Raw genomic sequence first — 14340 nt, 5'->3', positions numbered from 1 at the left:
CTAAGGAGGTTTTGTAGCAAACAATGGCCACCTAGAAGAGACCTGTGTCCGGAGGCCAAGCAATTCTTCCAATTCCGTCACGAGCTGTTTCATGAAGATGACATTCTTTGGTATGGGACCCGAGTAGTAGTTCCTAACTCATGCCGACCAGCTATCCTGCGGCTACTGCATGAGGGACATTTCGGAATAACGAAGACGCTGGCAAAAGCAACAGATACAGTCTGGTGGCCTGGAATTTCACGGGACATCGAAGACGTCGTTAAGCGTTGTCATAAATGCGCCGAAACCACCCTCAACAGGAAAATGCCGCTCAAACCAACACCATTTCCAGAAAGACCCTGGCAGCGGATAGCAATGGATCTTTACTTCCAACACAACAAGTGGTGGCTGATCATCACAGATTATTACTCCAGATATCCGGAGATCGAACGTCTTGATCAGCTATCGGCAGCGACGGTGATAACCCACTGCAAGTCAATCTTCGCTCGCCATGGGATACCCGAAGTTGTTGTCACAGACAATGGACCTCAGTTCTCCAGAGTTTCCAGGTCAGAATTCGCCACCTTTGCTCGTTACTACGGGTTTCAGCACGTCACCTCAAGCCCTCACTACCCTCAGAGTAATGGAATGGCAGAATCAGCCGTGAAGATCATTAAGGCATCGACTTCGAAGACGAGAGACGTCTACACCACTCTTCTGGCTTACCGGACAACACCGCTTAGAAACGGCTACAGTCCGGCCCAACTACTGATGGGACGCCGCTTGCGTACTAAGCTACCCATGGCGTCCAAGCTGCTGGTTCCTGAGCTGCCCGACGTCCAAACTGTCCAAAAGTTCGAACAAGCGGATAGGGAACGCCAGCGTAAAGCGTACGATCGACGCCATGGTACACGAGACCTCCCCGACCTTTTCGACGGAGATGATGTGTGGATCGCAGACCTTAAGAAAAAGGGGACAGTGGTACAGGCTGCAGCCGAGCCGCGATCGTACATCGTCGACACGAAAGATGGAGTTGTGCGTAGGAATCGAACGCACCTTGTTCCTCTCCCTCAAGATGACCCTGGGTCAACTCATGAAGCACAAGGAACTTCACTACAAGATGGAACCACTAGGGAGGAAGGTGCAACGAGATGCCAGGATACATCACATAGCCATAGCCGCTGTGGACGCTGTGTCATTCGGCCGAAGAAGTATACGGCCTGAACCTCCCCGGCTCGTTTATTTCGGAGGGAGATGTTGTATGGTCAACCTCCCATGTCGATTGGCATCCGCAGCAACATCGCGGGCAATGCGCGTGAACTGGCAGCGCGAGAGATTTCTAGAACAGTTCGCTCTGGTAATAAACTGGTGACGCGGAGCTCCCGGGTCTGCCTCTTGCTTACGGCGTGCACCTGCGACCGTCCTTAAAACATATTATGCATTATCTACTGATTCATGATGTATTAAGATGTCCCCCAATGGTCATTTCTTTGGGTCCTCCTCGTAACACGTACACTTGATTGATTTATTATGAAGTTTAACGCGCGACGCTACACAGACGATGAGGCGTGCCGTAGTGGAGGGCTCCGAATTAATTTTGACCACCCGCAGGGGATCTTTAACGTGCGCCGAAATCTCGGACACACGAGCGTTTCCGCTTTTCGCCTTCCCAAGAAAAGCCGCCGCCGCGGCCGGGAATCGAACTTGTGTCCTCAGCGCTTAAATATACAGTTTAAAAACCCTCAACAACTCTCATCGTCGTGTCATCAGTGCCGCAACCATCAGGCACCAACGCACTACCTAATTACTCTTCAATTCCTCATCCTAATTTAACCGCACCCCTTCATTTATGCCCTGCGGTGAAATAAATGTTCTAAAAATGTGCTTGCCTGACTTGGAATCACTTGTCCGTCTTTTATGTATGTATGCTTACGCTTTACAATAGATATGGAGATAAATATGGAGATATGGAAATGATTATGGAGATAACTGGAGATAAAAGACATAACTTCAAAAAGAGTCTAAAATGACAATAAGAAAGACCAGTTGCCACACTTGAGGGGAAGCGAGATTATTTCGCGATCATTTCACTGAACAGGGGCGGATTGTAACGAAGCCCTTCTACCCCCCTGTGTGAATGATGTGTGATCCCTTTCCCTCCCCTTTATCCCCTTTGTGCAGTGGGTCCGCCGAAGCTGAGCTCGGGGCGCCTGTGCTGTGGCTGGCTGCGTAGGCGTCTGCACCTGCTGGTCTCGGTGGACGCCCTCTTCTGGCCCGTGGTCTGCCTGCCGCTCTACCTGGCCATTGGTAACCCCACCGCTCCATCCTTGCACTTTTAAAGACAGTGATAGTCTTTCTTGGGCTACTTAAAAGAGCCATGAAGAGAAAATACAGCTTCGTTTAATTTGAAAGAACTAGGATTCATTATCTCACTCAGCTCCATTGCAGCCACAAAAGATGTTTTTTAACGAAAAAAAAGCAAGGAGTATTTAAAAATTTTCAAATTTTGCGCCACAGTGACGTGTTATGAGCAAGAATGACGTCATACGGGCCAACAATAAAACATAATTTTCAGTGCGTTAACTGCACGTTAGCATTCAAGTGATGCGGTCAAATGGAACTAGAGGCCCCATTATAGACGTCCAGTCATGTGTCGTCGCGACAGGTCAGTTAGGCGGCCGCCAATCGCACAAGCAAGGTTCCGTGACGTCATAGAAAAGTTGCGAGAAAGTGGCTAGGGGGTCGCGACTGCTTCACACGTTTCCTTTCATATCTCCGTTATTTGTTCGAAGATTGCGATGATATTGGTATCATTGTTATCGGGACTAAGCAGTCTTGCTAATAAACCCAACTTGTACTTTGTCTTCATGGTTCCTTTAATTAAACGCAGTGTAAAGCGGGTTTATTGCCTCGACAGCGGATAGTAGGAGAAGCAGAGAAGCGGCAAAAGGATCGTTGGTCCAGCCGGCCGAATGTCTCTCGCACGTCACGAGCTTCACGCGGATGACGATGCCGCGGCGGTGGCTCACCCTGTTGCCTCGTCGTCATCTGCGCAATCGGAGTGGTCAATATCCTTGAGTGGGCGTATGCCAATCACGAAGCCAATGCTGACCGTTGTTGTGGCCGCTTTAGCTTACACTTTGTTCGGTAGTGCTCTCACAGTGGCTTCGCGCCACTTGCTCGTCTTTCGCACTGCAGCAGAAATTTTGGTCTGTATGTCTGTCTGTCTGACTCAATTCAGCCACCCGGCCAAGGTGAAACAGGAGCTGCGCAGTAGTCTTATATACCCACTGCCAAATCTAAACGTCCGGTGCCAATGTTCATACTTGTCAACGTTGTTGTACAAGAGCAAGACATTACGCAGATATAAGGCAGCAAATCAATACATGAGTGATATTTGCAATGTCCCTTTATTAAAAGATTTATCGATGCTTTGTTGTTGCAATATCAATTGAAATACTACATCAACTGCAGAAAATCGTCGCCTGCTGTTGCCCGTGCCACTATAGCTCCTGGCGGAATTTTAAAAAATCAAACGACAAAAGTTGCACAAGGTTCCACTAGATAGGTTGCACTTTTCGCTTGGGACACTCGTGGGACAGGGCAACGTTGTTCTATAAACGTTGTAGTTGGATGCCACGATTCACGCACGTCTCCGCCGTACAGCACTGCTGGAATTGAGGCACCCGGCCTGGAGCAGTGGAACGTGGTAAATTTAAATTACATAAGCAAACCTCTAGTGTGTTTACCTTGGGACGAACAAGACGGGAGAGGAACAGCATGGGAGGTGAGCGGGAAAGAGAAGGCATGCATTTACTTGCCAGGGGCGCCACTCGACTATCGTCTTTCATCGACATTTGCAACGAAAAGAACAGTTGCGCGGCCAATTTTTAGGCTGAGGCATGAACTCTGGCAGTGAGGCAGTTGTGGGCTGAGTTGTGGTCGCGGATACAGTTGGGCTTCCGGTGGCTATATGGTTGTATGGCTGATAAGGAGCAGTACTGGTTGAATCCTGGCTGGGTAAGCAATAAGAAGTAGCGTCATCTGAATCTTGCTGTCATCCATGCCATGGAGGAAAAAAAATTGATATGTGTATGGAGATATGCGTAGGCTAAAAACAAAGCAAACTTGCAACGAGCGAGAGAAAATAAAATGAAAAAGTGGGACCCGTTGAAGCAACGACATTGACTCATGACGACATTTCAACATACCTGACATTTGCTCCTCTGATATATAGTATATACAAATATGTTCTGTTCCGATCACAATGGATGTTTTCTTGACTTTGATTTCTTTGTCCCTGTATCAGAAAAAAATTACGATTACCTCATTTGGCGCTATAAAGCACCTGCAAGGAGCCGAATCTTACTGGCAGTAAGGACTGCCCAACCTCCAAAGAAGAAGAGAAAGCTGCGTGGGCTCTGTCATACTGTAAATATGTAAATACTGTAAATTTGATGGGCGCTTTTGTAAGCGGCACATATGACGTCTTACAGTGAAAATTTCACCCACGTTTTCGGCTTTTTTCCTCGCATGCCCTTTTCGTTTGCCCCTCGAGTTGCGTTTCAGCGAGCGGTTGGAAGCGGTCGCTGGAGCTACCTGCATCGCGTGGGTGGTCTCCGCGGCTGCGTCAGCGTGCCTGTGGCTTGCGGGGCGCGTTTTTGCGGGGAGAAAACGCACCATGCGGTTCACGCTGATGCCTGCGCAGACGATTAAGCTCCGATAGAAACAGAAACAGTGCGCCGGTCGTATATGCGCGCCACGTTTTCTTTTGCAGGAAATGCTTCACGGGATGAGCACTTCATTATAACTGCGAATTTCAATGTAGCGAAATTTCAATGTAACGAAGTAAATTATGAATTTTACCAACTTCGTTACATCGAGGTTTAACTGTACTGTAAATACTGTAAATATGTTGTTCGCCTATCGCGTGGTTCATGTCCTGTGTCTGCTGCCATGTAAAAATATATACGTGTATATATGTTCACAGATAATTTCATATCCATATTTGCTACCTATATACCGTATTTACTCGCGTAATGAACCCTCCCCCAACTTTTCTTCTTGAGAATTTACTTTTTTTGTCACTTTGAATAAAAAATGCAGCGGGAATATGCTTTTATTTCAGTATGCTTGCTGATGCCATAGACGATCGCAGTAACTTGATATCACACTACAGTATGCGCAGAAATGCCAAAAACGCATTCCAACAAAAAGAAATCTCAACAGTAGCCGTGGCTCACAATTTAAAAATTGCACGCTTGCGAAGCGCCACCAGCTGAACGCAAAACAAACCTTCTTGCGCCATGAAAACATTGCGGCGCGCGAAAAAAAGCACATAACGTACTCCGCACTCCTTCCCAGCTCTTTGCTGTTCCAGCTGGTTCCGGCGGCGTGCGAGTAAAGCACTAAACGTACTCCGCACTCCTCTGCTCTTGCTGTTCCGCGACTTCGCCATTACGCTCCATGCGTTTTGTTGTCCACCTGTGTTCTGACCTTTTGTTGTGCTCCTGGTGCGCACCGTACAATGGGCCAGTACAGCTACACAGCCAGTTTTAAACTGAAGCAGGGGACACATGCGTGTCTGATCAATCTGGTTTCTGACGCGGCGCGGCAAAATAGCTACCAGCAGGCTGGATGGACGCAGAACCGGGCGATGCAGCAGGTCATCCGGCAGCCAAACCAGTTCTCGTTGCGGAGACGCGTACTCTTCCGTTCATGTGTTCGACCCTTGAAGGTGGTGTAGCATGCATTGATGCACATGGAAACTGCGTGGCTGGGTGGCACTTCAGTGTTGACCCAGTGCGTGTTGACCCAGTGTTGAGTGTTGACCCAGTGTTGACCCATGGGCAAAAACGACAGGTTTCTGGGCGGTGAACAGGAATCACCGTGTGTTTCATGGGCCCAATAAAGTTTCCCGGTGTGGGAAAAGAAATTTTGGAGTGCCTTTATGGCATGGAAAAAGGTGCGCTGTGGGTCGACAACAAATGCGAACAAATGGGGAGTAAGGGGCCACAAGCATGTTGGGAATAAAAAAGAAGTTTGATTACATAATTACCTGCGTGTTTTTACGAAAATGGTAGGGCTCTGACCGCTTCCCTTAGCAATGTTATTCTATAAAATTTGAACTTTTAAAAACCTGTTGCAATTTTTTTCCGCATAATGAATCCTCCCCTGAAATTCATGCCGAATTTTCGGGGAAAAAGTGGGTTCATTACGCGAGTAAACATGGTATCTCTTGTACAAATGTGTGCACACCTACATGCTGTTTGTCTACCGTGTTTACTCATGTAATGAACCCACTTTTTCTCACGTCTCCGGCTACTGATGAGATTTGTTTGTCTTGGAATGCATTTTTAGCATTTCTGCGCGTACTGTAGCACGATATCAAGTTACTGCGATCGCCTACAGCATCAGAAACCATGCTTAAAATAAAAACATATTACCGCCACATTTTTGATTCAGTGACAAAAAAGTAAATTCCCAACAAGAAAAGTGGGGGGGAGGGTTCATTACGCGAGTGGCCCGTGGGTTCATTATGCGAGTAAATACGGTATATGTTTGCCCTAATTTATAGTACCTTGGCTTTTTCCTTTGTTTCAGGACCCTGGTTCGTGGCCGAGATGGTGGAAGGCCACATCGGCGTCTGCTTTGTCTGGGGTGTCTTCATCTACGGGACGTATTTGCCCGCTGGGCTATCCTACTTCTATGGCATCGTCTATGTGAGTGCTCCCATCACGTCCCTTCACTTCTCTAGCCTTGCACCATCCGTCAGCTTGTGAATGGCTGTGTGCACAGCTAGCTGTTGCGGTTTTGTGTATTTCCCAGTTGCAAGTTTAGCATTGAAAAAGAGGATGGGTGCTCAAGCAAAGCCCCTCCCCTGTCTTTGTAATTACAAGAGTGCGATTATGGTCCACTCATCTATAACCTCATCTCGGCTTTAAAGGAGCCATGCAGACAAAACAAAAGCTGGGTTTATTCGAAAGATTGCCTCATTAGAATCATACTGACACCACTTTTAACGCACACTTCACTCAAATGGGCTACATAATTAGGAAAAAGGAAATGGCCATGCGACCCACTAGCTCATTTCCTGCAACAGAGCCTATGGCATAATGTATCAACTAGGGGTGTGCGAATATTCGAAACTTCGAATATTCGATTCGAATTTTTTGGTATTCGATTCGATTCGAACGACACTTTTATGGTTCGAAATATTCGAACCATCCAAAACTAAAAAAAAAAAAAATTCAGAGCGTGTCTCTGCAGCAAAGTCGCGAAGCATATACACGCGAACGGTACGTGCTTTCGCAGTCTGTATTGGTGTTTATTCGTAGTTACAGTGGACTCTCGATGACATGATTCCGGGGGTGCGAATTTCGGGATGATACGAATTTCCGAAAAGTCCCGGCGAAATTGCATTGTTTGCAATGGGAAAAATTTCGGCTGTTACGAACGGACCTGGGCGGCCCGGCGGAAGATACGAACGAACCGGCGAGGCACCCGACTGCCGAACGAGCAAGCGACGGCTCTCGCTTCCCTGTTTGTCACTTTTTCTCCAGAAACGGCCAGGCTGTTGTTTTCTGCTCGCGAAAACGCTCTGCGCACGTCCAACGCGCGCTGACACCGCCGGGAAACCACCCCCACACTGCGCGCTGCGCGGCCGGCGGCGTCAACATGGCGTCGGCTCCAGCCGCGAAGTGGCGCGGGCGCTCGAGCGACCGTTTCTAACCACTCTTTAAAATGCGGCTCAAGGGAGACACGAAGTTGCTTGTGCGGTAAAGGAGCTGATAATGCATGCGAAAACGGTACTATGAAACATCATCCGCGCCGCTAGAAAGCGCCCGTAAAATATTTGCCGACGTGCTAAGCCGCTAAGCCTAACCATCTCCGGCGGAGCCAAGCCGGCTGTCTTGATCTCATCGCAAGTAGTCACGCTCCTCCATTCTGCCGTGCGCGTCGTGCGTCATTTTCTGACCGAGGTAGGCGCTACCGCGGGCGCGAAATCGTCGATGCGGGCGTGAAAATACAGCGCCCGCAGAGCCGAGGTGAGCGAATCGCGTGCAAAAACGCACCATGCGGTTCACGCTTGACTGTTGCGGCGTGTAGCGAGCTTGGGCACAGCGAGTGAGGAGACGAGCGCGAAGGTTTACGTGCTCCAGAAAGGACTGCTTTGCGACACGGGGGTTAAAAAAAGGAGAAAAAAAATCACGAATTTCTTCAGGCGAAAGTAAGAGAAGAAATAAACGAAAACTTTTTTCAGCGCTCAATTTTTTGGTCTGTGTTAATTCATCCGAATTTCGGATGATACGAATATTTTTCGCGGTCCCGCGAGATTAGTATCATCGAGATTTTACTGTATCAGCGCGCGGCAATGTGCACAGGCTCGGGCATGCCAGCCACTAGTGTCTCAAGTGAGCGGCTGCTTTCGGTATCTGGTGGAGTCGTGACGAGCAGGAGGTTGTCACTGCTCCCCGAACATGTCGAGCAGTTAACCTTTCTCCATGTTAACATTTAAGTGAGTGCAGACCTTAACCTGTTGAGTGCCATTGTATTGTGTAATTTCTAATTTTACTTTGTATGAATTGTTGTGCAATAAAGTTGCAGTTTTTGTGTCTCTAGATGGTGAAGACTTCAATTTTACAAAAAACCATAAGTATTCGTATTCGAAAAATATTCGAAAAATATTCGAAAAATATTCGATTCGATTCGAACTTTATTTTTATTATTCGAATTCGCTTCGAAATTAAAAAATTGATATTCGCACACCCCTAGTATCAACACAGCTGCGCGACTGGCTGAGGTTGGCAAAAGCAAATTCAAATTAGGCAGGGCTTATTAGCTTGCCAAATGATCTATTTGCACTTAAATGTAATGTATATTCATTTTGCAGCAGTAAGAAGGGTGGGGTAAACAATAAACGTTGTTAAAACACACGTAAACATAGAAGGCTGCTGTTGATACTGGGCGCACTATGCTTTTTTTAACTGCACAGCTGCCTGCCGTTTTGAAGTTGTCTCACACGACAATAGGGAGTTTTAGTATAGCGTTTTAGCTGTAGCGTTAACGTTTTGCGGGCCGCAATCGCGAACGGATAGCGCCTCGTTATGCTACGGTTAGCGTGCCCGCTAACGCTATGGGCGCGCTAAAGTGGTGCTTTTCGCTATACTAAAACTCTCTAATGGCCGGTTGGCGTAAGTAGTGTTGTCTTACGGGACCCTGTTTGTCGAGCATACCCCATGTTTCACAGAATGATTACTTTCTACCGTAACAAAAACAAGCCAGGAGCAAATGCGGTCAAAAACAAAGCAACGGCAGACAACGGTCCTAGGCTGACTATGGTAGCGACATCTGGGAGGACAGACAGTAAGCAAGGCTGCAGAGCCCAATGACGCAGTGGAAGTTCCCGCCCTCATGACGTCAGGGCAGACGTCACAAAAACACACGATTTGGTGGGAGAATGAAAATTTTAACCTAAATTGGTTCATTTATCAGTGAATACGGCATCGTGTGCTGCCGGACAAGCATTGGGGGCACTCTAAAACACTAAATCTTTTGAATAAAATAAACTTGCATTTTGTCGGCATGGCCCCTTTAAAGCTATAGGACAGGCAAGCAAACCTCTTTTTCCAGGCCCTTGTTCAAATTTAACCAGAAACCTTTCTGCCCCCATCCACATTTATGAGGGTATGCGAACCTCATCCACGTCAGCTTGACGACAATGTGAGCATTTTATGATGCCCGGACGTTGTTCCTAAATGCAACAACCTTCATTTGAAGCAGTTTTGCATTTTTTATGAATTGAGCTTTGATAAGAGAAGCAACTTGTTGTCTGCTATTTGCTAAATTTGGGCTCACTTTGCCTGCTTCAGCGGGCCAAAGTATAGCCACTCATTGCTAAACATTTTAAAAGGCATTTCTAATCCTAGTGGGTTTGGCCCAACCTGGTGGGCCAAAAAAATAAAATGTAGACGAGACCTTCGACACAGTACACAAGTCCCCTTTTCCATTGTCATCTAGAGGGAAGAAATAATTTCTTTTTTCTCGAATTTTTTCCAGATTTGGTTATGTTACCTGCCACTAGTGTGCTGTCTGACCTGCACACTGTGGCGGCGACGGCGGGCGCTACTCGACGGCGCCACCAAGCCGTCGGTGAGCGTGCTGCTGCTGGCGGTCGTTCTGGCCTTCCAGAGCCTTTGGGCCACCATCTTCATCCTCGCCTACGGTTACATCGCGCTTGTGCTCGGTTTCCTACTCGTCGGCACGCCGGTCGTCTCGCTCATCAGCTGGCAGCGAGCGCGGACGCTGCCTTATCACCGCCTCGAGAAGTTTGAGCGGTTTGCCAGCGGCCCCGCCAGCGGGGACGCTGCCAACGACAGCACGCGTCCAGTCATCGGCAAAGCTGGCTCCAGCTGACGGACACCCCCACCTCGCTCGTTTCTTCGATGCATTCAGTTCCGCCTTTTCAACCCCTTCCCTAGTCAGGAAAAATCCTCTTTATAAATTTGCGGCTTAGTTGATCTTGAAACTTGTGGAAGGGGCTGTCGTGCCTGCTGGTTTAGGGCGTGCTGCTTTGAAGACAGGTTATAATGAAAACGAAGTAACGGTTATAGCGAAGCTTGTTTTTTTTCGGGGCTTGGCGTTGATACGGTGCCCCTAGTCATGACAAATCCATTCTAAATGTGTGGCTTAGTTGGCCTTGAAACTTGTGGAGGGAACTGTTGTGCCTGTTGATTTGGGGCACGCAGCTTTCAAGGTGGGTTATAATGAAAACGAAGCAACGGTTGTAACGAAACAATCCGTTTCTAATTCTTTTTCTTTTTCTGGGCTTGGCCTGGTATAAAAGGGAAGCTGACATGGTGCCACTGGCCATGATAGATGCTCTTAATAAATTTGCGGCTTAGTTGGGCTTAAAACTTGTGGAGGGTACTGTCGTGTCTGTTGATTTTGAGCACCCTACCTTCTTCATGTGATATAATGAAAATGAAGCAATGATTATAATGAAACAATCAATTTTATTTAACTTTTCATTTCCTCAGCTTGACCTAATGTTTTAATGGGGAAGTTGAGTGGGCAAGGTAATGGTTACAATGAAACAGCATTTTTCTTTCTTTTTTTTTTTTTTTTTTGTGGTGTTGGACTGGGTATAACAAGGAAGTTGATACACCGACTTACTGTCTTCATTCACGTCAAACTTGTTATGGCTGGTCTTAATTTCATTAAAACTACTTTACGTTGGCTAGGAAAGGAGGACAAGATGTTTTGCCGATGGACAATTGCTGCCGTTGTTACAGTTTGAGAAAGCGATCACTGCAAAGAGGGTGACACTGTGAACCACATGCATGCATATAATATACACACACGACCTTCAGAGCTGCAAATGTTGACGTGATATGCCAATGAGCTAGTCTTTCTGTAGGCAGCCGCATGTTTGGCTGATTGTGCGAGATTACACGTGTTGTACAGTTAGATACATCCTACTATTGTGCTGTTTGTAGACTTTTATTTTTTGCACGTTTTGAACAGTGTACAGGGGAACAATAGGGACATTCAGTGTTGCACTTCTGTGCAAGTTTAGGGGGAATGCTTGTGCATATTTTGCACAGCATATTACCGTATTTTCAAATGTATAACCCGCGCCAAAAATGCGGAAATTTGTGTGGCAAAGTAGGGGTGCGGATAATACGCGGGGTTTTTCCTTTAGTGGAACTTCACGGCAAGGCGCGTTATGCCGTGAAGAAACGACCTTGTGTATACAACAGTGAGGACTGCGGCTCAAGTGATAGCTCTAGCGAGAGCAGTGACACTGGGTGATTTGTGAATTTCACGTTGCAGTCAGTGATTGTACTTGCTAAATACACGCTTTTTCTGTCTACGCAGTAGGTGATGTGTTGCTTGAGCAGTAGCTTTGGTGCAGCCTTTCCTGTATCAGATGTGCAAGTAATACACGATTTTTTTTTTTTTTTTTTTTTCCCCGGCGGGTTGAAGGTAAGGGTGCGAATTATATGCAGGGGTGGGTTAGACGCACGAAAATACGGTAACTTAGATGACCCAAGTTAATGACCCAAAATTTTGTGTTTCCAGTGCTTGTGGGTAAACTGAGCAGAGCTTATAAGAATGCCCGATCACCCAGCAGCTCAGTTGATGCAGGAGTGATCAAACAAACACATTTTTTTATTATTTAGTCTGCAGTCAAATGCCTGAAGCCCAAGAGTAGTATTGAAATAACCGACTGCACTTCAGGGAAGAGCTGTGTGAGCGTCCGTTTCGGTGAACAGCTTGCAAATGCTCGGATCGTGCTTATTCCGCACGGATGTCTCTAATAGACGGCCTTTGTGAACCCCAAATTGTTCTGGATAATGTTTTGCAACAAAGCGACTTATTAAATAAGCTGCCGTGATTGAAATGTTCACTCCACAACAGACACACATTCCTCGAACGCGTCTCACGATCTCCAGTGTCTCGGGGCTACTGCGATGAAAAAGTGCGCATGATTCTCACTGCACCATAATTCCTATTTAGTGCACTCTGATCAGTTAAGGAACAATGCGCATTTAAATGACGCTGCTAGCAGATATGTTTCAAATGAGTGGTATTCTACGTACTGTATTTATTCAAATGTAAGGTGAGGTTTTTTTTTCCAAAATTCGTAGTCTCAAAGTCATACCCTGCCTTATATTCGAAGCTCAGTATAAATATAGGGCAATTTTTTTTACTCTCCAAACTGCACTTTCGCCTTATAATCATGACCGCTTTATAATCGAATAAATATGGTAGTTCGCTGAAGCAACTGTTCCATTCATAGTTTGTCCGGTGTGCTCTTTCCTGCAAGCACTTAAGACACTCAGCTAGGACTGAAGTAGCAGGCTAGACCATGTAAAACTTCTCTTCCCGATACCTGAAACAGACTGACAGCTACTGTTCGAACTGCGCTTATATCTAACCTGTAGGGCTGCATGTGCGTATTTCACACGATACTTCTATTCCTTCACTACCTCTTAATAAACAGAAATAAATTTCAAAGCAATACATTTTTCTTTTTCCAGTGACATATCCACTGGGAAACGCACCAAAGTGCCGAACTATAAATTTGTTGCATGCTAATACTTAAATACACCCAATACATATTAGAGTAAATGCTCGTTACAATAGACGCTCAAGGGACCCGGAACAAGTCTCTTGTAGGCAATGTTGCTAACGTGGCGAACTTAGGAAAACCAACCAAACCGTTTCCATTCAAATGTCTCTTGTAACGGTGTCTTTTGTAACGCCGTTTTACTGTAGTAGTATCTGTGTGAACTGCATTTCCACGTCCTACCGCCTAAAAGAGCCTCGAGATTATATATTTAAAAGAAGCAGATTCCTATTTTGACCACTTCGATGGATTCTACTTGCGGCACCTACGTGTTATGTCGTGACCTGCGATCAGATCGCGCTGTGACCACCTCTGCCTGTATCCACCTGTGATGCTAGCTACCGAGTGAATAGCAGTATTATTTAGTTTGTCGTTTGGTGGTTCACCTCACTTCCATTAATAAATGTTTTAGATTGTACATGTCTACGGCTCTTGTCAATTGTGCTCCGTGGTGTGGTTCTCGTGGCAAAGCTATCTAGAGACACCACTGGATAAGTTCGTGTCTGCGTCGAGTCTTGCTGGCCAGGCCACTCTGATGGCACATGCCGTCCTGGGGAATGCGCCAAGATGCCAACCAATAGGAAGCCATCTTAAGCAGAAGCAAGTGGTAAACTATAGAACCGCCCCAAGTTCCAGCTGGTCGAGTAGCCGCAAATCCCTCCCGGATGAACAGCAACAGTCCCGCAAAAGACGACGCAAGCCTACGATGAGTCTGTGCTTCCGCAACTTGCATGTTGCTGTACGTCATGTGACCTCCTAAAGCTGTACACAGACAACAGGGCCATCAAAAGAACATCCTCCTTCAGGTCATCAGCTTGAAAAGTGGTCGTTGCTTTTGGGGGGAGCAGGGTATGAGGTTGCAAGTGGCAGTGACGCCTTCATTAACATTGTCACCCGAGACAATTGTTTATTAAAGCTCGTCCACTGCAGGTGAACTCGTCCTTCATACCATCGATGCAATGCAGCGAAGCCATGTGTGAGAAACTGGTGGCTGAAAGGCTAAAACAAGCAGGGGAAGCTTGTAAATGACTTCCCTCAGAATCACACTACCAGCTGCACTGGCCAGTTTTCTCTCAATGCTCCACTCCCGTTTACGGAGTATTGACACCAAATTTTTATTAGGGGCGAAGCTCCTTAAGTCATGGGTCTGTCCATCCCTTGTGTCTCGTGGTACGTGACCGCCGCATGCTTTCGGAGATGTCGCAAAGTGGGCGACGTTGCACGCG

At 46.8% G+C, this 14340-nt stretch overlaps 1 protein-coding gene across 1 annotated transcript in view; it reads left to right on the top strand.

Moving 5' to 3' along the window:
- The window catches only part of LOC144142665 (transmembrane protein 62-like), a 44161-nt gene extending 30625 nt beyond the window's left edge, over positions 1 to 13536 (top strand). The window contains exons 12-14 of the mRNA XM_077674325.1: positions 2161 to 2286; positions 6583 to 6701; positions 10039 to 13536. Coding sequence (XP_077530451.1) covers positions 2161 to 2286; positions 6583 to 6701; positions 10039 to 10395 — 602 coding nt within the window. The 3' untranslated portion in view covers positions 10396 to 13536. The remainder of the gene's footprint in view (positions 1 to 2160; positions 2287 to 6582; positions 6702 to 10038) is intronic.
- The last annotated feature ends 804 nt before the right edge of the window (positions 13537 to 14340 follow it).

Source organism: Haemaphysalis longicornis, unplaced genomic scaffold (assembly GCF_048455015.1).
Source record: "Haemaphysalis longicornis isolate Haplotype H1 unplaced genomic scaffold, Haemaphysalis longicornis Haplotype H1 scaffold_6, whole genome shotgun sequence".
In the NCBI taxonomy this organism is placed as follows: domain Eukaryota; kingdom Metazoa; phylum Arthropoda; class Arachnida; order Ixodida; family Ixodidae; genus Haemaphysalis; species Haemaphysalis longicornis.
This window is presented reverse-complemented; position numbering and strand designations above follow the sequence as displayed.